General features: G+C 47.0%; 2 protein-coding genes across 3 annotated transcripts in view; both read right to left on the reverse strand.

Moving 5' to 3' along the window:
- Nucleotides 1-4,187: 4,187 nt before the first annotated feature.
- On the reverse strand, nucleotides 4,188-14,435 carry PROZ (protein Z, vitamin K dependent plasma glycoprotein). 2 transcript variants are annotated; one of them, XM_084879847.1, is made up of 9 exons: nucleotides 14,269-14,435; nucleotides 12,607-12,775; nucleotides 12,086-12,249; nucleotides 9,946-9,970; nucleotides 9,280-9,393; nucleotides 8,180-8,311; nucleotides 7,107-7,192; nucleotides 5,809-5,926; nucleotides 4,188-4,984 (listed from the first exon to the last, which is right to left on the reverse strand). In XM_084879847.1, the coding sequence occupies exons 1-9, from the start codon at nucleotides 14,332-14,334 to the stop codon at nucleotides 4,470-4,472; spliced, it is 1,389 nt and encodes a 462-aa protein (XP_084735973.1). In that variant the 5' UTR covers nucleotides 14,335-14,435; the 3' UTR covers nucleotides 4,188-4,469. The 2 variants fall into 2 exon arrangements, with proteins under 2 accessions (XP_084735973.1, XP_084735974.1); XM_084879848.1 differs by lacking the exon at nucleotides 14,269-14,435 and having other exon boundaries at nucleotides 12,607-12,714.
- Nucleotides 14,436-17,596: 3,161 nt separating this feature from the next.
- LOC311618548 (uncharacterized protein) overlaps nucleotides 17,597-21,917 on the reverse strand; it is a 35,312-nt gene continuing 30,991 nt past the window's right edge. The window contains 2 exon segments of the mRNA XM_084876172.1: nucleotides 17,597-18,393; nucleotides 19,912-20,029. Of these exon segments, the coding sequence (XP_084732298.1) occupies nucleotides 17,798-18,393; nucleotides 19,912-20,029 (714 nt within the window). The 3' untranslated portion in view covers nucleotides 17,597-17,797.

Consider the following 21,917-nt stretch of genomic DNA (forward strand, 5'->3'; position numbering starts at 1 on the left):
CTAATGTAATGCTGGATCTGATTTGCTAGAATTTTGTTGAGGATTTTAGCATATATATTCATCAAGGATATTGGCCTGTAGTTCTCTCTTCTTTTTTTTTTTCTTTTTTTTTTGTGTTGTCTTTATCTGATTTTGGGATTAGGGTGATGATGGCTTCATAGAAAGAGCTTGGAAGTGTGCCTTCCTCGTGAATTTTTTGGAAAAGTCTGAGGAGGATAGGTTTTAGTTTTCTTTGAATGCTTGGTAGAACTCCCCTGTAAAGCAGCCCACACCAGGGCTGGAAGATTTTTGATTACTGCTTCAATTTCTTCGGTAGTTATCTGCCTAGTGAGATTTTTTTATTCTTCCTGATTGAGTTTTGGAAGCTTGTATTTTTCTAAAAATATGTCCATTTTGTCTAGGTTGTCCAGTTAATTGGAATAGAGTTGTTCATAGTAATTTTTCCTAATCCTTTGTATTTCTGTGGGGTTGGTTGTTACTTCACCTCTTTAATTTTTGGAACAGGACACGAATGATTGACAGGAGAAACTGCTGACGGGTCTGATGGAAACTCTGTGGCTTTTCTGTCAATTAGAACTTACTTTAAAAAATGAGATTTTGTGTTATAATAAAACCTTCTAAAATAGTAATAAAATCCCTGGGTCTCCCAATTTATGAAACAAGGAAAACCCTCGTTCCCTTGGGGCTTGAAAATTCTTATTAATCCAACGAGTGGGAGGGCACCCCCGCCCCCACCCCCGCCCCAGGCATCAGCGGCATTTGAATGTGCCATTATGAGCCGGGGCAGGCCTGCTCTTTTGTCCCCAAAGAGCCCACCCACCCATCCTCAGCAGCGGCTCGTCCAAGCCCATTCTTCGCCCTGAATGAGGGGCTAAGCGTCTTTCCTGAGTCCTGGGGAGGGAGGAATGCTGGCCACCGGGTCCCCATTTCCCGTTCCCCTCACCCCATCCCCACCCCATCAGCTCTCTCCTAAACCCCCACCCCACCCCACGGGAGGATTAGCAATGGAGGAGATTACAACTCAACCTCTCCCCGTCCTTGCCCCTGGCCTGCCCAGCCCAGGCTTGGCTCCATCGTTCCCTCCACCCTTCCTATCTGCTCAGTCCCGCTATCAAATTCCTCCCCCTCCAGCCCGCTCTGCCTGTGCCCTTGACCTGCCTCCAGCGTGGACCCTGCGAGGACAACGGTCCAGGGGGAGCCTCCAGGCATTGACGTCTCCTAATGCAGCCCACGGCCCCCTCCACTCGCCTCTTTGTCTCCAAACACGCATTCCTCCTCGTTAATGAAGAACTCTAATTTTTGATTTTGTTTATTTAGGCCCTCTCTCTTTGCTTCTAGGTGAGCCTGGCTAGAGGTTCATCAATCTTGTTTATCCTGTCAAACAACCAGCTAATGGTTTTATTGATCTTTTGTATTTTTATTTTATTTTAATTTTTTTGGTCTCAATGTCATTTCTTTTCTGATCTTTATTATTTCCTTCCTTTTCTGGGCTTTTTATTATTTTTTTATTTTTATTTTTTATTTTTTTAAAAATTAAATTATTATCTGTGTACATATTTTAACATTGCCCTCCCCCTCCCATACATACCCTCCCTCCCCAGAATTTTGTGTCCATTGGTTGTACTTATATGCATGTATACAAGTCCTTCGGTTGATCTCTTATCTCCCCCAGATCTCCCTCTCCTCCCCACTGTAATTTGACAGTCTGTTTGTTGCTTTACTGTCTCTGTATTTATCTTTTGGTTCATCAGTTTATAATGTTCTTTAATATCCATAAATGAGTGAGGTCATGTGATATTTCTCTTTCATTGACTGGCTTATTTCACTCAGCATGATGTTCTCTCTAGTTCTATCCAGGTTGCTGCAAATGATGAGAATTCCTTCTTTTTTATGGCAGCATAGTATTCCATTCTGTAGATGTACCATAGTTTTTTGATCCAATCATCTGCTGACGGGCACCTAGGCTGTTTCCAGATTCTAGCTATTGTAGATTGTGCTGCTATGAACATAGGGGTGCATATATCCTTTCTGATTGGTGTTTCTAGTTTCTTGGGATATATTCCTAGGAGTGGGATTACTGGGTCAAATGGGAGTTCCATTTTCAGTTTTTTGAGGAAACTCCACACTGTTCTCCACAGTGGTTGCACCAGTCTGCATTCCCACCAGCAGGGCATGAGGGTTCCTTTTTCTCCGCAACCTCGCCAACACTTGTCATTTGTTGATTTGTTGATGCTAGCCATACTGACAGGTGTGAGATGGTACTGCATTGTTGTTTTGATTTGCATCTCTCGGATACTTTTCTGGGCTTTTAAAAAAAATTTTTTTTTTTTTTTTTTTTTTTTTTTTTTTTTTTTTTTACAGAAAGGAAAGGAGAGGAATAGAAAGTTAGAAACATCAATGAGAGAGAAGCATTGATCAGCTGCCTCCTGCACACCCCTTAACTGGGGATGTACCTGCAACCAAGGTACATGCCCTTGTCCAGAATTGAACCTGGACAAGGGCATGTACCCTTCAGTCTCCAGGCCAATGCTCTCTGTCCAGTGAGCCAAACTGGCTAGGGCACTCTGGGCTTTTCTTGTTGCTCTCTAATTCTTTGAGTTTTAGGGTTAGATAATTTATTACCTTTTTTTTTTTTTTTTTTTTTTTTTTTAAGGTAGGCCTGTAGAGCAGTGTTTTTCAACCTTTTTTGGGCAAAGGCACACTTGTTTCATGAAAAAAATCACGAGGCACACCACCATTAGAAAATGTTAAAAAATTTAACTCTGTGCCTATATTGACTGTATATAAAGTAATTCTCTTGAATAGGAATCAAATAAACACAAAGAAAGTATTTTATAATTACTTTATTATGAAATATTAAGTAAACAAAATAGTGAAAAATTATAAAATTCTTGTCTTGTCTGCACCTACGGCACACCAGGCAACATCTCCCGCGGAACAGCGGTTGAAAAACGCTGCTTTAGAGCTATGAACTTCCCTTTCAAGACTACTTTCTCCGTGTCCCATAGATTTTAGATTTTTGCGTTTTCATTGTTGTTTGTTGCTAGGATGCTTTTTACTTCTTCTTTGATCTTTTTGGTAACCCAATCATTGTTTAATAGCATGCTATTTAGCCTCCAAGTGTTTGATTTTTTCATTGTTTTTATTGTCATTGATTTCTCAACTCAGATTTTTAATTCCTTAAAAATATCCTCTCTGCTCTTCAACAACTCTGTATAATGAGCCCTCAGCAGCCCACTGTCACCCTGCATGTGCGTCTGGAGTTAGAGCTGCTCTCTCCACCGCTGGTCTGCAGAGCAGTTAACTTCGGAAGCTCTTTCATTTCAGTCAAAGAAATGGGCCTGGAAATCAGATGTACTTAGTGGAGGAGCAGTTTTGCTACTCCCTTAACTTAAAAAAGAGTTAAGAGATTAATTCAAAAGTACACATCATTTCTATCTATTGCTCTCACTTTTCATTTTGGCATAAACTTGGACCCCCTGTGGAGTTCTGGTCTGCAAAAAAGCACGGTTTGTGACTGTACTTGAGTTCTGTCTTTCCAGTGATGCTAATAGATAATCACTGTGATTGAACACTGTTCTACTTGTTAACTCAGCTTTGGTTGGTAGATGCTTTTATTGTTTCATTTAGAGCCCAGGAGAGAGGCACAAAGGGGTTACATAACTGAGTCAGCTAGCTGGTTCAGAAGCAGAGTGGAGAGGCTGAGCATGGCCCTCATCCAGCAGCCCCCTGGAACCTGTCCGGGAGGTTTCCCTCCACAGGAAGTGCCTTTCTGAGCACGTGGCCCTATTTGAAGGCCCCATGTGGTCCATCTTCTTCTAACCTCTCATGCTTCGTGATTCTTCCTCTAAAACCATAAACTATTCTTCTGTGATATTTTCTCCTGTGCTGACTCTTCTAGTGCCTTCTTCCAACACTGAGCAACCCTTTCACTCACACAGGCAATTGGCAAACCTGGCACAACTATGAGGTCCCTCTGGTCTCCCATTCTCTTAAAATCTTTAGATAAAAGGTCCCAAGCAAAAGACTTTTCACAGTACTCAGTAATGAGCTCCTAAGCCAGCAATTTTCAACCTTTTTCATCTCATGGCACACATAAACTAATTAATAAAATTCTGCAGTACACCAAAAAGTATATGTTTTACCAGTCTGATAAAGATAATTTTGATTCATTCACACTGGACGGCTATTGTTATGTTGGCTGTTGACATTTTTTTTATTTGATAGTCTAAAGGAAAAGAGGTCCTTGCCCCTGACCAAAATAGTCAGGTATTGCATGTTTTAAAAATTCTCGCAGCATACCAGTTGAAAATCACTGTCATAAGCCGTTACTGATGGTTTAGGCCCAGTGGGTTGTCCTGGGGCAGTCACAACCATTTTTGCTGTGAAATTTTAATTTAAGTCCATGCTCGCAGTTAAGGTGTGTAATCCCACCACATCTCTTATTCTTGAGGCTTAGCTGGGTTTAGTCACTTCATAATTTGTCTAAGCCAGAGTGAGTATCTCAAAACCTTGGTGAGAAGAAACTCCTGTCCATACTGTTCTGTGGGCACCGAGCTCAGAATCCCTGTCAGGAACCAGGTGCCTTTGTGTTTTCTGGCGACCACGCTCCCTTCCGCCCACTGCACCCCTCCGGCTGCCTCTCCCCTCTCGCAGTACGTCCTCGTGGTGACGGTCACGTTCAGGGCCCTGCCGCACTCCTCGCTGTCCATGTGTGTGACGGGCAGCTGCATCGGCACATTGCCCAGCTCGGAGCCATTGGATGTCCAGCCAACGAGGAGGCCCGGTGTCCGCGGGATGAGGATGCGCTCCGCAAAGTCCTGCTCAGGCACACAGACGGGGAGCCCCATGTCGGGGCATAGGATGGGCAGCTCCAGCTCCAAGAGCGAAATGTCATTGTCCCCCGTCTCCTCCTCGTACATCATGTGCACGTGGACGCGCTTCACCTCCATCGTCAGCGGGTCCTCACTCGTTCTAGGGAAATCTGAAATAATGGACAATCACTGGCTTTTGTAACTTAAAGTCTGGTTTTCAGGTTACAATAATATGAAACTAACTTCTCAGTGAACCCTGTGGCAAGGCAGAGGCTGGGCACGGTAAAGCATGCCGGGGCTATCTGTGCTGATCTTTCTTCATCTATGGAATGAAGTATTCCAACTAATTCCTCCTCATACTCCGCCTCCAAAAAGTCAAAATGAGTTATTTTGGTGAAGTGGTAAATAAACTAGGGGAACTTCTTCAAGCTAATCAAAACTGGGCCGTTCAGAAGTGGTTTTTCAGGTTGACATTTTGATGACTGAAAAATACTCAAGGATGAGGAGTGAAATATTATATAATAAGGATCTTTAGAATCATAGAGCACTTTCCCAGATTATCACTGACCCTCTGCAACCTCCCTACAGGACAGAAGTTACTGCCCATTTTTTCACTGATGAGTCACAGACAAGTTAGGTGGTGAGCTCCACATCACAGCTGTGGCCTTGGGTGACAGGGGAGTCTGAACCCAGATCTTCTGACTTTTAGTCAAGTATCTGCCATATAACACACCCTCTCCATTTCGGTATCAAATTATGTTCTTATCAGCCGTGACTTCCTCAGTCTGAATATTAGTATTTGCTTGCTATGCCTCGACATTCCACTAGGTTTATACATATGCTTACTCACTTTATAAGTAGCTCAGACGTATTGAAGTTAAATTTGGTTCTATATTGCATTAAAAACAAAATTCTAGTTTTTAAATTTTCATTCTACATAGGATACTGTTTATTTCCAGCATGGTCTTATAAAAATGAGTGCTAGAATACTTACTTGTTTTCACACTGATATTTCTGTGTAACAGTGAACATTTTGCTGTTGTCAGCACAAAATTTTCCTGTACTATAACACCACCACAGAAGTCGTTTCCTTCGGAATCTATTAGTTTTACCTTAAAAAACAAAAGAAAAACAAGACAGACAATTAGCAGGATTAAGGGCAATATAGTCTGGTGGTTAAGAATATGGGCTCCAGCCCTATCCAATTTGGCTCTTTGGCTAGAGCATTGGCCTGTAGACTCAAGGGTCTTGGGTTCGATTCTGGTCAAGGGCACATGCCCTGGTGGTGGGCTCAGTCTTCAGTCGGGAGCATGCAAGAGGTAGACAAGCAATGATTCTCTCTTATCATTGATGTTTCTAATTCTCCCTTCCTCTCGGAAATCAATAAAAATATGTTTAAAAAGATAAAAAGAATATAGGCCCCAAAGACATGTTGAAATAATAGTATTTAGACATTTTAAAGTACTGGTAAATAAAATACATTATCCAAATTCATTTGATCTGCTTTACTTTCATTAGTGTGACTAGGAAATTTCAGTTACATATGCAGCTGACATTATATTTCTATTGACAGGGCTGTCCTAAAGGGTGTACTTCAGGGCCTAGCTGGTGTAACTCAGTGGTTAGAGTGTTGGCCCATGGACTGAAGAGTCTCAGGTTCAATCCCAGGTCAAGAACCTGGGTTGCAGAAGGCAACCAATTGATGTGTCTCTCACATTGATGTTTCTCTTTTTTCCCCCTCTCCCCTCCTCCCTTCCACTCTCTCTAAAAATCAATGGAAAAATATCCTCTGGTGAAGATTAACAACAACAACAACAAAAACACACAAAAAAGGCGTACATTTAAAAAAAAAAAAAAAGGTGTACAAACAAAAGAGATGAACTGCATTAGAAGCAAGAAAATTGGCTAGCATATGTAAATTAAAATCCACATTGGTGGAATAGCCATAGTAATAAAAGTAATGCTTATTTTATGGAATTACTAAAAAAGCAAGAAAAGAATGAAATGCTGGTTAAAATACCTATGGTCTGAGAGCAATGACATTGGGCCAGGGTGGCTACAAATAAAACTTTTTATTTGATGAAAGAATGAAGACCCCTGAAGTTGTGAATTCGGCATTAGAAAGTGCTCTGAAGTAGGACTTTGAGATAAGTTAATGGTTCACTTAAATCAAAAATGCCTCTTTCCCTTAGTCATTATGTTTCTGTTTGGTTGGCAAAGACCATGGAAATGACAAGTAGGATGAAACCTGTAACTAAAAATGAAAACATGTTTATGAAATGTTTCCGTTACCTGCCATGGGAAAATCTGAGGATTCCGCCTGCTCCTCTGTGTTGCCTTGATGCCTTCAGAATTCAGGATTCCACACGCACACTTGTCTTCGTTCATGGTGACAACATAAGAAAGATCAGTGCCTTCCAAGTCAAACATCGATCAGTTTTATCTAATCAAATGGTGTTCACTACTTGAATGTGGCTTCTCCATGCCCATTATTTTGAGACTAGAGGCCCAGTGCATGAAATTCATGACTCTGGGAGGTCCCTCAGGAGCAGGTTTAAGCCGTCAGTCGGACATCCTTAGCACTGCTGCGGAGGTGGGAGAGGCTCCTGCCACTGCAGCTGCTCTTGCTAGCCATGAGCTGGGCTTCTGGCCGAGCGGTACTCCTCCTGTGGGAGTGCACTGACCACCAGGGGGCAGCTCCTGTGTTGAGTGCACTGACCACCAGGGGGCAGCCCCTGGTGGTCAGTGGCGTCATAGTGACCACTCATTCTGTCACTCGGTCAATTTACATATTAGCCTTTTATTATATAGGATGGTCTTTGGTTGATTGCCTCCCACCCACCCACCCATGATCTGGGCTGCAGAGGGACATGGAGGTTGGCCAGCCCGGGAGGGATCCAGGGCCTGTCCAGCCTGTCTTGCTCTGCCCAATCTACCGGACCCCAGCAGCAAGCTAACCTAGCTGTTGGAATGTCTGCCCCCTGGTGGTCAGTGCACATTATAGCAAGCAGCTCAGTGGCCTTACCATATTATTAGCATATTATGCTTTGATTGGTTGAACAGATGACTGGATGACCGGACTTAGCATATTAGGCTTTTATTATATAGGATAACTCATGGGGCCACAGGTGAAGTTAAATCACCTGCTCTCCGTGTTTGCAGGTTAGCTAAGATACTCCTAGGACCCAGGCAAGCTTCAGCATGGAGGTAGGGAGGGCTGGTTGCATCATAGTGACTCTTCATCTCATGGACAAGAGGTGGTATTACAAACGTTATTGTAGGAGGAGTGGGGGTGTGTATGGGAGCCAACAGGGTAGGAAAGGGAGAGACCACCTTTTCTCACTAATCACTGGTTGAGAACTCACCATGTGGGATGCATGATTTGTAGTCTTGGCCCAGTTTGTACCCCTGTGCACAGCTGCAAATGTAGGAGTCCTGTCCGGGGTGGCAGAAGTGTTGACACCCATCCGTCCTCAATGTGTGACATTCATTTTTAGCTGAAAAGGAAATAAAGGGGAGACCAGAAGTGCTAACATGGGAATAGTCGTTTTTAAATTTCTGTGAGTCTTGGGGCTCTGGCTTTTCAGTCCAAATGTTCGCATTATTTTCAGATTTTTGGTTCCCCATAGGAGCACTTCCCACACTTCCCATGTCTTCAGGAATGTGCATGGAGAACTCAAAGGTTCAGTGAGTGACAAACCTTGTATCTGTCCTCAGAAAATGTAATTTGGTCATGGATATATGTGTACATACTGCAAGGTACCTGCCCATTTTCCCAACTTTCACTTCCTGCTACAGGTGGGGATGTGGAATGGGAGGGATCTAGTGGGATCCCATGTGGGTGGTTGAGCAGCTGGGATGAGGATCAGAATCTTGCTTTGGCATGTGTTAGGTTTGGGATGTCTGTGAAACTACATGGGGCTCTCAAGGTGGCAGTTAGAGAAAGAAGATGAACTTCAGAGGAGAGATCTGGGCTGGGAATAATATTTTTCCCCAGAGAACTGACTCTGTATTGACCAGAGGCATTGAAAAAAATTAAGTGAATTTATTTCCATATCTGATAATTATTGATAGGAAATTAATTTCTCCCCATTCCCACAAGAAATATTAGTTCATGAAGCTGTAAATCTTACATCCATGCCTACCTCTGAGCCAGCCTGTGTGTGACTCCCCCTTACAGAGGGACCCTCCAGATCCCATCACCCTGCTTGGGGTGGGTCAGGTTCCAGGGATTCTGGAGAGTAGATTGTAAATGGGTTAGGCAAGGCTGGGTTTGGGGGGGACCAGGAGAGGACTCTAAGCCATGGGAACTGTAGGGAGACGTGTTTGGAAGGCAGGAGGGCCATTCACAGGATGATTTCCAGTGGAGAACTGGGTCAGAACTTGGTTCCCACAGGCACCCTTTGCTCCCTCCTGGGAGCCCATCTCTGTACAGTTGGGGTGGGTCCAGGGGCTGGGGACTCACCAAAGGCACAGTTCTTGCCCTCGTAGCCCTCGGAGCAAGTGCAGGTGTAGCTGCGGATGTTGTTCTGGCAGGACCCATTGTTGAGGCAGGGCTGGGAGACGCATGGGGAGCCACCTGCCAAGAGGGATGTGAGAACCTTGTGCAGGTGGAATCATCCAGTTCCTCCTGATGTCCCCTGGCCCTGCTGCCCAGGACGCCCGGAGGCTGGATTAGGCTGCCAGGAGCTCCTCATGTGTCCCCTGGGGTCCCACCAGCCATGTGTGCCCACGATGTTTGTCTAAGTCCCCCTCCTTCACCTCCTTTCTTGGCTGAGTGACCATGGTGACCAGTGGCTGTCGCTGGCTGCCCCAGCTCTTCTAATTCCCCTCGCCCATCCCCGTGGCCCTCAGTCTCCGAGGTCTTCTGGGAGCTCTTCCTAGAGGGGCACCCAGCATCCCCAAGCCTACGGTGAGGCTTTCCTCAACTTGACCCTGTGAGGCCCCAGGAATGAGAGGAGCAGCTCAGGATGGGGACCCTCTGGCTTCTCCCCAACTCCCCAGGACCTTGGGAACTTTCCCACCCTTCTCCTCAGGGAGTGTCCAGGTACCTAAGTTTGAAATGTGGAATGCCTTAGCTCATCTTAAGGAAAAAGAGGAAATAACCCTTGCAAGAGTTGAGGCTACTTACCCATATAACGTTTCCAAAACTCACCCTGTAAAGTTAAAATATAAAAGGGTTGCAAATAGATGATTTTAAAAATATTTTCTCTCATCGATTGGCTTAAAGGTAACACATGTTGATTTTATCCACTTAATAGAAAAATTCTGGTTGAAACAGAGAATGCAAAATTATCTATCTAATGTTTTATCTAATATACATGGAACGTATCCTATTTCATGTGTACTTACTGTAACCTATTTAAGGAAGGAGAAATAATAGCCTGTGATGTGGTACAAACACCGTGACCACGGCCTCCCAAGGTCACCTTCCCCTCCTCCAGGGGCACCGTTTTCATTCATGTCCTAGTCTACAGAGTGCATGATGTAGATATAAAAAACTAACACCACTTTTTTTTTTTTTTAATAAACCAATGAAACAACAACCAAAAGTAGGTATGTGTATGTGTAAGGTTAATTTGGGTGGGGGTATCTAAAATTAGGATAATTACTCAGAATTAAAGCCTAGAATGTAAACAAGTGGTTGCCACCTCCCAAGCATACTTGGACTTGTAACAATCTGAATGATGTCAAATTAAGAGGACAATTTTCTGGATGGACCTAGAGGGTATTTCGCTAAGTGATAAGCTAGACAGAGAAAGACTAATACCATATGTCTTTTGAATAAAAGACTTATTCACTTATGTGTGGAATCTAAAGAACAAGATGAATGAACAAAGAAAACAGAAACAGACTCATAGATGCAGAGAACAAACTGACAGTTGCCAGGTGGGAGTGGGGAGAGGGGGATGCGAGAAAAAGGTGAAATAAATAACAAGTATTGTACAAATGGATAACACTGGCTGAGTGGTTCAGTTGGTTGGAGTGTCATCCTGTACATCAAAAGGTTGAGGGTTCGATCCCCAGTTGAGGTGTGAGAAGGAGGCAATCAATCAATATTTCTCTCTCACTTCTCTCTCTTTCTCTCTCAATCCCTTCCTCTCTCTCTCTCAAACCAATAAAAACATATCCTTGAATGAGAATTTTTAAAAAATGTACAAATGGGTAGTTTCAGAGTAGTTATGAGGATGCAAAGTACAGCATAGGGAATATAGTCAATAATATTAATAACATTGTAATAATTTTGTAGGGTGTTATATGGGTACTAGATTTATTGGAGGAACACTTCCTAAATTATATGTGTCTAACCACTAGGCTGTTAATCTGAAACTAATATAAAGTAATAGTGAATGTCAACTGTAATTGAAAATAAGAAAACCCCACAATTTTCCTCTTACCAGGAAGTTTTAATTTATCCCAGTTTTAGAAAAGGTGGTCTATTTCAGAAGAGTTCTCTCATATATAAAATTAGGGTATCTAAAATTAGGATAATTACTAGGAACGGAAGCCTAGAATGTAAACAAGTGGTTGCCATCTCCCAATCATTCTTGGACTTGTAACAACCTGAATGATGTAAAATTAAGAGGACATAGATAAGCTTGCAAGAAACGATGATTTTAAAAATATACTAGGGAAACAGGTCGATATTTTATTCAGAATAACTTTAAATGTTGCTACTGTTATATGTAAAACTAGGAGATCTTTATTAAATATTTTACATATTATATCTGTCAGATTTGACTTCTTTATCTTCTAATAAGTTTATGAATAAGCAAGAATTGTTTGCTTATATTATTTAGAGGATATATATATATATATATATATAGTCAGTTTTAATCCAAATGATAGATTATGAGAGATATTTTTACTATATAGGCACTCTAGAGAGGCTTTTTGTTCCTTAAAAATCTGTTGATATATTGAAGCAACTAGGTCTCTATTAAAAATATCAAATTCTGTCAGCGTCATGACAAGCTGACTGATGTTTGTGATGAGTAAGTTAATCAATGTGCTAATGTGTTTAGTTAGAAGAAGGGGTTTAAGGGTTAGAACTGAGTTAGTACCGGTATCCGGGTCCCCTGCATACTAGATGGGAAAATTATTTCACTTCTCTGTCTGTTTCCTCCCCCGTAACATTAGGATTAAGTCAGCCTCACAGGTAAGTAAACAGGTTATTAACTTAGCTTCGCCTTTTTGAGAAAGTATGCCCTCCCAGGCAACAGAAATTGGAATAATCAGAAAGTGTGTGAGTTCATGGTGGGGGTACATACAGCGACCTTGTCATCTTCAAATACTTCTCTTGCTTCTTCATAGACACAGATTTCTTCATAACATTCTTTTTCCAACTGTCCCTCAAAGATCTCTTCCAGGAGATAGGAGCCAGCCCGCTTCCATCTTACCAGAACTTCATTTGCTTTTGAGGTAGAAAGAAAGACTGCGGAGCAAGAGAAGGGAGGTGCCGTCAGCAGTGATGGGCTTCCCCGAGGACTGCGATGCCCGCTGCCTGGGAGTCAGAGTACATGGTGCTGCCACAGCTGGAGGCCTGCTGCCCCCTCTCCTGTCCCCATCAGACGGGCTCCCACTTCCTGATTCTCTCTGGCATCTCTTCTGAGGATTCCCAGGGGTCCCATCACTTCCAACTCATTGGTCATGGATTATAACAAGATCAGGAAGCTCTTCTGGGAGCTGAGTGCAGACCCGCTGGCCACCCAGGGGCTCCTCTGCCCCAGGAAAAGCCCCCTGACCAAACCCACACTGTCCAGGAGGACACAGTTAGGAGGGCGACACCCACCTGCGGGCTCAGCAATGTGGAGGCCCAGGAGGAGCAGGAGCAGCCGGACGCAGCCCGCCATTCTGATCGCAGCCCAGGGACAGGTCTGCAAACACAGGGGCCAAAGTCCGCCCGCCCGCCCGGGCCACTCACAATGCAGGGAGGCTGCTCGCCTCAACGACCACCAGCCCTGAAACGTAGGGGACAGAAGCAGAAAACGGGGAAAGGGGTGTCTTCCGCTACGAGCACATTTTGCCTGGAATTTTATTGGACTCATTCAATGTTTTTTTTAATTTTTATTAATTTCTTTATTGATTAAGGTATCATATATTTGTCCTCAACCCTCCATTCCATTCCCCACCCCCTCACTCATGCCCCCACCTCCCTATGTCTTTGACCACTTGTTAGGCTCATATGTGTGCACACAAGTCCTTTGGTTGATCTCTCCCTTTTATCCCCATCCTCCCTCTGAGGTCCAACAGTCTGACCCATGGCTCCTTATCTCTGGGTCTGTTCTTGTTCATCAGTCTATGTTGTTCACCATTTCCCCTAGATGAGTGAGATCATGTCCTACTGGAAATATGCTTATAAAAACAAAAAATGAGACAAGCTATAATCGTTATGCTGAAAGGCATATGCATCAGTCTGTAGTGAGCTTCCTTCTGGGCCACCAGTTCTTTTGAGACCCAATTTCAATGTCAAACAGTTCCTTATGTGTACATGTCAGCCATGACATTTCCGTTCCAGATGGTGGCAAATGGTGGTGATGCAGGTCCAACTCTCTCTGGTTTCATTCAATGTTTTAAATGCATGCTTCCATTTTGTATTTTCCTGTTCAAGGCAGAGGGAGGAGTGGAGGGTGTGAGGCAGAGAAAGGAAAAGCCAAAGCCAAGAGGGCCTTGGTGAGGAATTTAGGTGCCAGAGCTGGATGGACTTGTTGGGGGCGAAGCCAGGAGGTCCTGTCCAAGGAGATGGGGTGATGGTGGCCCTGGGAAAAGCCGGGGCCATCCTTGCACACGTGTCTTGCGCCTGGGCCCGGAGCCCATGTGCTAGTGTGGGGGAGGGGGAGAGAGGGAGGGAGAAATAGGGTCACATTTCTACCAGGAAGAGAAGAACAGGTCAGCGGGTACAGAGCCACATGGGAGCTATTGCAGACAAGCCAGCCACAGAGGCTCCCTTTGGGAGAGGAATCTGAACACCGGGAGCCATGTGTGTGTGTGTGTGTGTGTGTGTGTGTGTGTGTGTGTGTGTGACTGAGAGAGACACTCCAGGGCCTGAGGTAGGGCTGCTGCTGCCTGGAGCCCAGCAAGGAGGCCCGAGTGGGAGGGCGCCCACAGGAGGGCAGCAGAGGACTGGTGGGTGGGCCGGGGTCAGCAGCCTCTCTGCGAAGGGCTAGAGTCCACCACAGCAGGAGACCAGCCCAGCCAGGGCTCCCGGGACACAGAGTGCCACATGGAAGAGTGGACCCGGGGCCATTTGGTAAGAGCCACGTGTGCCTTTGAACCGAGAATCACCCCGCACCGTGGGGCAATGTAATACTCCGTGGGGAGGGGCGCTCATACCCACCCTCTACTGTTTCCTGTCACACGCTCACCAAGTGGGTCGGCACAGGGAGGGACCCCAGCGGAGGCCCTTTCTGTCTGTCCCCCTAACTCTCTGTCTGTCTCTGTATCTCTGTCTTACCTCTCTCTCCGTCCCTCCTCTCCCCTGCACCCCCATATACAGGGGAACCTTTCTGTGACGGGGCATCAGTTGAGGAACTCCTTCGGCCGTCCTTCTCTCTCGCTGCAGCCTGTTCCTGTCCTCGCAAGTCTCAATCACTGCAGTCCCCCCTCCTGTTTGGGCTTTAGATGCTGGCATTTTTGGAGTGTCCAGGCCCTCGCCAGCTGGACTTGCCCGACTGACCCCCTCACAGTGACTCGGTGTGTGTGTGTGTGTGTGTGTGTGTGTCCTTCCCACTGCGCTGTTGGGAACGCCTGATGTCGGACACACCTGGCTATGTGCCCAGCAGATCTCGCTGTTATAAAGCTACCCTGTCCTGCCTGCAATTAAACAGTCACTTCTGGGGTGGTGCTCTGAGACATCTTCCTTCTCAGCAATTTGTCCGCCAGGATTTTGGGGTCCCGAGAGCTTGCTTGAGCAGTGATTCCCGTGGTAGCCGTAGCAGCAGGGACCTGCTGAAATGGAAATTGAGACCCTCCATGCTAATGGGGATGGAGAACAGCCATCCCCCCTGCCCCTTTACCCCCAGCACTTCCCTCCTCCTCATCCGGCTGGAAGGCCTCAGCCCTGGCGCCCACACCTGTGTGCAGGGAGGGCCTCAGGCCCCACAGACTCCCCAGGGAGCCAGCAGGCCCTGCCAGTGGGCAGGAACCTGTGTTCTTGAGAACCTCCTGCCACCGCTGGCTTGGAAGCTGCAGTGTTGTACCCCCTCCTTTATCCTTCCCCCGCCCCCCCACCCCCTTTCCCCATGCAGCTGGCTTACACTCTCCCCTTGCCTCCTCACTCACGCTCAGCTGGGTCTCCTTGTCCCTTCAAACCTCACATCACCGCCCAGAACCCCCTCCCTGTTTCTGGGGGAGCAGTCCCCGGTTGTCACCTTCACTGTTCTACCCTCAGGAACTGGCATGTGTGTGGGGTGTGGCAGGGCCTGGGGAGAAGTGGTTTTGTTAGAATGCTGCAGCCTCTCCCACTCTCAGGAGGAAAACATCAGACCTTCACTCTGTCGCCTCGCTGGGCCCTCAGTCTCGGCTTCCTGCTGGTCTCTGTGTGGCCGGGCCTCACCCCCGACGCCAGCAGCCCCTTAGGTAACCTCCCTGGGGAAGCTCGGGGGGCAGCAGGTAAGGGGTATCCCTCCCACACACGCCGTGGCCCGTGTGCAGGGTAACCGCGTCCGTGAGTGGCTTCATGCGTTCCGTTTTCCCGTGAGGACAGTGGTGCTCAGAGACAGAGTTAGGTTGTTCCGGGGCAAACAGCAGTTGCCCCACCTGGGAGCCCTACACCAAGACCCTCCCTACGGCAGCCGAGGGCACCACTTCCCCTTTCCTCTAGCATAGGGGTGTCGAACTCAATCAGAGAAGGGGCCAAAATCTAAAATCCAGCCTAAATCGCGGGCCGAATGGTTTACTGAACAGTCATAAACTGACAATGTCATAAACTGACAGCGGAGTGCAGTGATGACAGCGCGGTGCGGGCCACATTGCAAGGCCTGGCGGGCTGGATTTGGCCCTCGGGCCTTGTGTTTGACACATGTGCGTCTAGCACCTCACTGTCCTGAATTCCGTTTCTGGATGGGAAGATAAGCAGACCTGTGGGCTCCTCCTGCCCTTCTCTCTGCTGTGCCTCAGTTTCCCTTCCTTTCTGATACATACATGAACTCTAGTGCCAATAATAATGGCCAACGGTGAGAGATCAAGTAGTAACAGCAAAGGCAGGCTTTATTTGTGAATTTCCCTGGAGTTCCCTCTGGACCCCAAACGACCTTTGATCTCCAGAAACAGGCGCCCAGGTCTGGGGTGAGCCTTGGGACGGAGACGGGTTGTCAGCATGGAAAACCCTCCACAGGACCACGTGGTGGTCTCCTGCCATCGGAGGCCTTGTCTCCAGGAGGCGCCTGGCGAGCCCTCTGGGTGGAGGCTCACTCTGAGCCACCTTTGCTCGGCTTTTCCTGCTCTCAGACGGTTTCTGGGAAACGGCAGGCTTGTCCACATTGATGTTCCTGAGCTTGCAGGGTCTCTTGTTTACCATAAACTTTAACCTTGCAGTATCTCCTGTTTACACACACACACACACACACACACACACACAAAGCTACTGACATTCTGGGGAGTTTTTGAATGTTTGCTCAGCAAAGTTACGCAAAACGCAAACTCCAGAGGGACATTGGGAACACACTGGTCTGGTCTACGGGTGACCTTTTTCCGTTTTCTAAAAGCATGTTTGGCTTTCATGACCCTCTGCGCGGAGGGCCAGGGCTTGGATGGGAAAGGTCTTGGCATTTAGACACGACGCGGTCGAAGAGAGGGGAGCCCTTTCACAGCCCCGATCAACACGCACTGCCCACGTGGTGGTCAGCCACAGACTCTGACTCAGGTGCTCTGGGCTGAGGCCTGCATGAAGGACTGCAGAGGCCCCTGGTCTGGGGGCAGTTAGTGCCTACTGAACACGTAAGCTGCTCAGGCAACTACACCAAGGTGGGCCCGGGCGTGGACACATTTTTAAAGGGCCCCAGGTGCTCCTTTCTCTCTCTCTAAAAATCAATAAAAACAAACATCCTCAGGTGAGGATTAAAAACACACACAATGCCGAAACTGGTTTGGCTCAGTGGATAGAGCGTTGGTCTGCGGACTGAAAGGTCCCAGGTTTGATTCCAGTCAGGGGCATGTACCTTGGTTGCGGGCACATCCCTGGTGGGGGGTGTGCAGGAGGCAGCTGATCAATGTTTCTCTCTCATCAATGTTTCTAGCTCTCTATCCTTCTCCCTTCCTCTCTGTAAAAAATCAATAAAATATATATTTTTAAAAGCACACACACGGTGAGCACCCCAGGTGATTCTAGCATGAAGCCAGAAAGAAGAACCAGCGGTGGAGTCAATATTAAAATGCCCCCCAATGAGCAGCTCTCTGGGCCTCCGCTTCCCAGGGAGTCTGCCTTTCACAGGAGGCCCCTGGGGGACCCACTCCCACCTCCGTCTCTGTCCCGGGTGAACCACAGGCCTGGAGGGCGACACCGGACCTGATGAAGAACCCCACCCCGACCACCCAAGGGTGCGGCCACCCTTGCTGGGCCATGTCTCTGCGCCCAGAACCTTGGTCCTTTATACTCAAGGGTTCTGAGTGTGGCCCGCCCCGAAGGCAGCTTAGGACAATCAGAAACAGAAAAACGTGCTCTGACTAGAAAGGCCCCCCACGGTTTTGAGGGGAAGAGTCTCCTGGGGAGTGTGAACCCCTGTTCTATAAAGTGTGACATTTCCAGGAGGAATCTTCCAACCAGGCAAGGGGAAGGCGGGACCTAGTGTTCCAAAGGACAATTTCATTTCCCACTGCCCTCCAGCAAGGGCAAGGCCAGGGTCAGAAACCGACACAATCACCGCAGAGAGGAAACGCATTCCAGGATTCAGCCTGTTCAGAGTGGCACGTGTTAAGACACAAGGAGACACCAATGGCTGCCAGGGATGTTGCTGAGGGGTGGTGGTGGTGGTGGGGGGGGGATATCAATCTAATGACATGGGTGTGGCAGTGACCCCCGGCTCACCCTGGGGCCTGGCCTTGGCTTTCATGGACCTCTCGATCCACTTGAGGAAGTTGGTGACTTTGGTGTAGATCCCGAACTTTCCCTTCCGCGCGCATCCTTCTCCCCAGCTGATGATGCCCGTGACAAAGTAGGTGTCCTTGAACTGGGTGACATGGGGCCCCCCGCTGTCCCCCTGACAGGCGTCCTCGAGCTTGGAGTCGTAGCCGGCGCAGAACATGTTTGAGGTGATGCTGAAGCCGGTGGACAGCTTGCACGTGTTCCGGTCCACGTAGGGCACCTCCAGCATCTTGAGGGTGACGGACGTGCGGCCCTTCTCGTGGATGCGCCCGAAGCCGCTCACGATGCCCGACTTCTGCGTCATGAGCGTGGACTCGGCCCAGTCCTTCTCCGGCAGGCAGGCCGGAGCCACGTTCATGCGGAAGGTGATGGGCGTCTTCAGCTTGAGGACGGCGATGTCACAGTTGAAGGTCTTCTGGTCAAACTTGTTGTGCTTTATGATCATCTCCACCTCGTGCACCATCTCGTTGCCGTCTTCAATCTCTGTGTTCCGATCGCCTGGGAAATGGGGAGAGCATGGCCGTGTTAGCTCAGCCTGGGCCACGCATTCTTGGGTGGGTTACTTTTTAAAGTAGCTATTATTATTATTGTTACTTTTAAAATATATTTTATTATTGATTTTTTACAGAGAGGAAGGGAGAAGGATAGAAAGCTAGAAACATCAATGAGAGAGAAACACTGACCAGCTGCCTGCTGCACATGCCCTACTGGGGATGTGCCTGCAGCCAATGTACATGCCCTTAACTGGAATCGAACCTGGGACCTTCCAGTCTGCAGACTGATGCTCTATCCACTGAGCCAAACCGGATTTGGCTTCTTTTTTTTTTTTCTAATAAAAAAAAAAAAGGTATATAGCCACTAGAAAATATGAAAAATATAAGAAATCATAAAGAGGCAAATTAAAATGACCTTCAATTTCACTACCTTGGGGCAACCATTAGTCACATTTTCCTACATATGTTCAGTACTTCAGGGACTTCCAGTTCACTCATTTGTGTACACAAACTTCCCGAGGTTGTGCTGTGTGCCAGGGACACCAGGGAGGTGAAGGCCTCAGGTTCTAGACCCATGCTGTCTAGAGAGCCACCTCCAGCCACAGGGGCATCTGGGCACTCGAAATGTGGCTGGTCTGAACGGAGACATGCTGTGAGCGTCAAATTGCAGACTTAGAGTGAGGATAATACTCAAAATAGCTCATAAATACTTCTACAATGGATTACATATTGAAATATTCCGGACACATTGAGTTAAATAAATAAGATATATTACTAAAATTAATTTCACCTGTAAAATTTTAAAATGCATAATGAAAAAGTTAATGTCACTAGAACACTAAAATGACATGTGGCTCGCATTTGTGGCTTTCATCAGACAGCTCTAGACAGAGTCTGGTAGAGAAGGACAGACATGACGAAATAATCCCACAGACAAACATGTAAGAAGCAGAGGGACTCAGTGGCAGATCGTGGAAGGGGCTCTAGAGGCTTCCCCAGAGGAAAGGTCGCTGAGAAGAGACCCATCGCTTGGGGCATGGACACCAAGAGCCTCAGGGAGAACCATGAGGGCGGAGAACTGTCAGCTTAGAAAGACTGACTAGACCTGCCCAGCCTCCTCATTTTCGTCCTACCTCCACTCTTCTCCTCATCTTCACCCTCCTCCTCCTTCTTGTCTTCCTCCTTCCCCTCTGCTCCCTTCTTTTTCTCATCTTTCTTCCTCTCCTCTTCTTCCTCCTTCCCCTTCCTTTTCTTCCCCTCTTCTATGCTCTCTTCCCTTCTCCCTCCTCCTTCTTCTCCCCCTCCTTCTTTCCCCCCTCCTCCTTATGGCCCTTCTTCCTCCCCCCTCCTTCTGCTTCTTTTGCCACTTCTCTTCCTCATCTGTGAAACTCCCCCCAACCCCTAGTCTGGATTCCAGCAATTTTATCTAGTGTTTCCAACAAATTTGATCAGTTCTAATGGACTCTGAAAATAAGGCAGTGACAGTGGGCCCTGCAGGGGTGAGGGGTGTGGTGCCACTTACCTACCCTCACCTTGAAATGCTTGGCTTGGTGAAGACAATGAGCGGCAGTGAGGATATAGAACTCATTCAGGATGGTGCCTCCACAGAAGCCTTCATTGTTCTCCTTGATGAGCAGAGCCTGCAATGAGAATGCCAGGGCCAAACAGGTTGAACTTGACTTTCTGAGTAAAGAATTTTGGAACCTGTAATTCAAGCCTTCCTCTTCATTGCTTCTGCCTGGTTCAGGGCATCTCCCTCCTAAAGCTGGTGTGCCCACCTGAGTCTCCCCCCTACTCTTGCCCCCCCCTCACCCCCACCCCCCACCCCACTGCCCTTTCCAAGAAGAGAGCTGAGGCATCTTCAGTCTGGAACACAAGGCCCGAACCAGCACACCCACAGTGTTCACCTGACCACTCGGGTTATGGCTCAACATGGCCAGCCCTGCAGACCTGAGTTTGCATCACCACACCTATCCCACTGGTGGTTCAGTCCTACACCCTGGCACACTCTCTCTCCAAGAGGTGGCTCATGGTTGACCCCAGCGCACCTTCCCATCTCCTCCCAACCCACCACTCCCTCATTCCACAGCACGGGTGTGGGCAGCATCTCATGCCTTCTGGTCTTTGTTTTACCCACCAGCCAATGGACGAACCCACTTATTCATTTACTCCACATTTGCTGGGGCCCCACTAAGTGGCCAATGCTAGCCACTGAGTAGGGTTGTGTCACAATTTACCTGCCTTTCCCCCCACCTGGTTTATAAACTCACTCTGACAATGACTAGTCTTTTATTTCTTCTGGTTCTGTCACAGCACTCTCTAAAGAGTTATGCACAGATAAACATTTGTCAGTGCGTTAAAGATCTTTACTGGTTATTAAGCATATGCCCAAGACCAGGCAGAAGCCAGTCTATGGACAAATGCTTGCCTACACTGGTGTGTCTTGTGGCTTAGAAGAGATCCACTATTCAAGCCAATCTCCCATAGCCCATGGAAGGCCATAGTCAAGGTTCATTTCTGTGGAATCCATGTGGCTACTTCTGTAAGGGGTTTTCACCCTGATCTTGGATTTGGGAGTGAGGAGTATTCCACCTGGGAGTGAGCATTGACGGGGCAAGTGAAAATCACCACACAAAATTCTCCTATTTTTCTTTCCTCCCAAAGAACCGAGCTTGCAAATCCAGAGACGGAGCATCCTTTAAGCCAATAACTTTATCATGGGAATTCTACATCCTTTAAGCAACAGTTATTGGCTGGGGATATGTGTGGGTTAATGAAACAAATAACATCAAGTTCTAAAAGAATTCTTGAAGATGTTCCTGACTGGTATGTAGTACAGATGCTCCTTGACTTATGATGGGGTCACATCCCAATAAACCCATTGTATTATAAGTTGAAAATATCATAAATAAAAAATGCATTGAATACACCTAATCTACTAAATATCATAGCTTAGCCTAGCCCACCTTAAAGGTGCTCAGAATACAATAGCCAAAGACACTATAAACTATTGGTTGTTTACCCTCTTGATCACCCGGCTGGGCTCACTGCCAGCATCAGGAGAGAGGATCATACCGCACATCAAGAGCCCTGGAAAAATCAATGTGTATCACTTCTTTAACATTGTAAAACTAAAAAGTTGTAAATTGAACCTTCATAAGTCAGGGGCCTTCTGTAATGTTTCTTTACCTTTTTTTTTTTTTTTTGTATAATTTATCAACTCTTAATACAACTTGGGTGATGAGTGAGGGAGAGTCAGTCTTTCTAAGACTTGGACACCATCTGTTCTTCTTAACGATGGAGATGAGGAACCAGGAGAGCAAGAATCAGGAAGCCCTACAAACTCATCGAGGAACCGGCTGGTGAGGCTCCTTCTGCTCCGTGCCCTTCCCTGTCCTCTCTGCCCTTGGAGTCCCATCTAAAAGCACTCACAGGGCTGACACCTCCACCCGCTGGGAGCTTGTCCTAGTCTTCCCAGTGGAACTTTGTTCTATTCCCACTGGTACCTCCTTCATGGCCTTCATCACA

This window comes from Pipistrellus hanaki, assembly GCF_964339955.1.
Source record: "Pipistrellus hanaki genome assembly, chromosome: 3".
Lineage (NCBI taxonomy): Eukaryota > Metazoa > Chordata > Mammalia > Chiroptera > Vespertilionidae > Pipistrellus > Pipistrellus hanaki.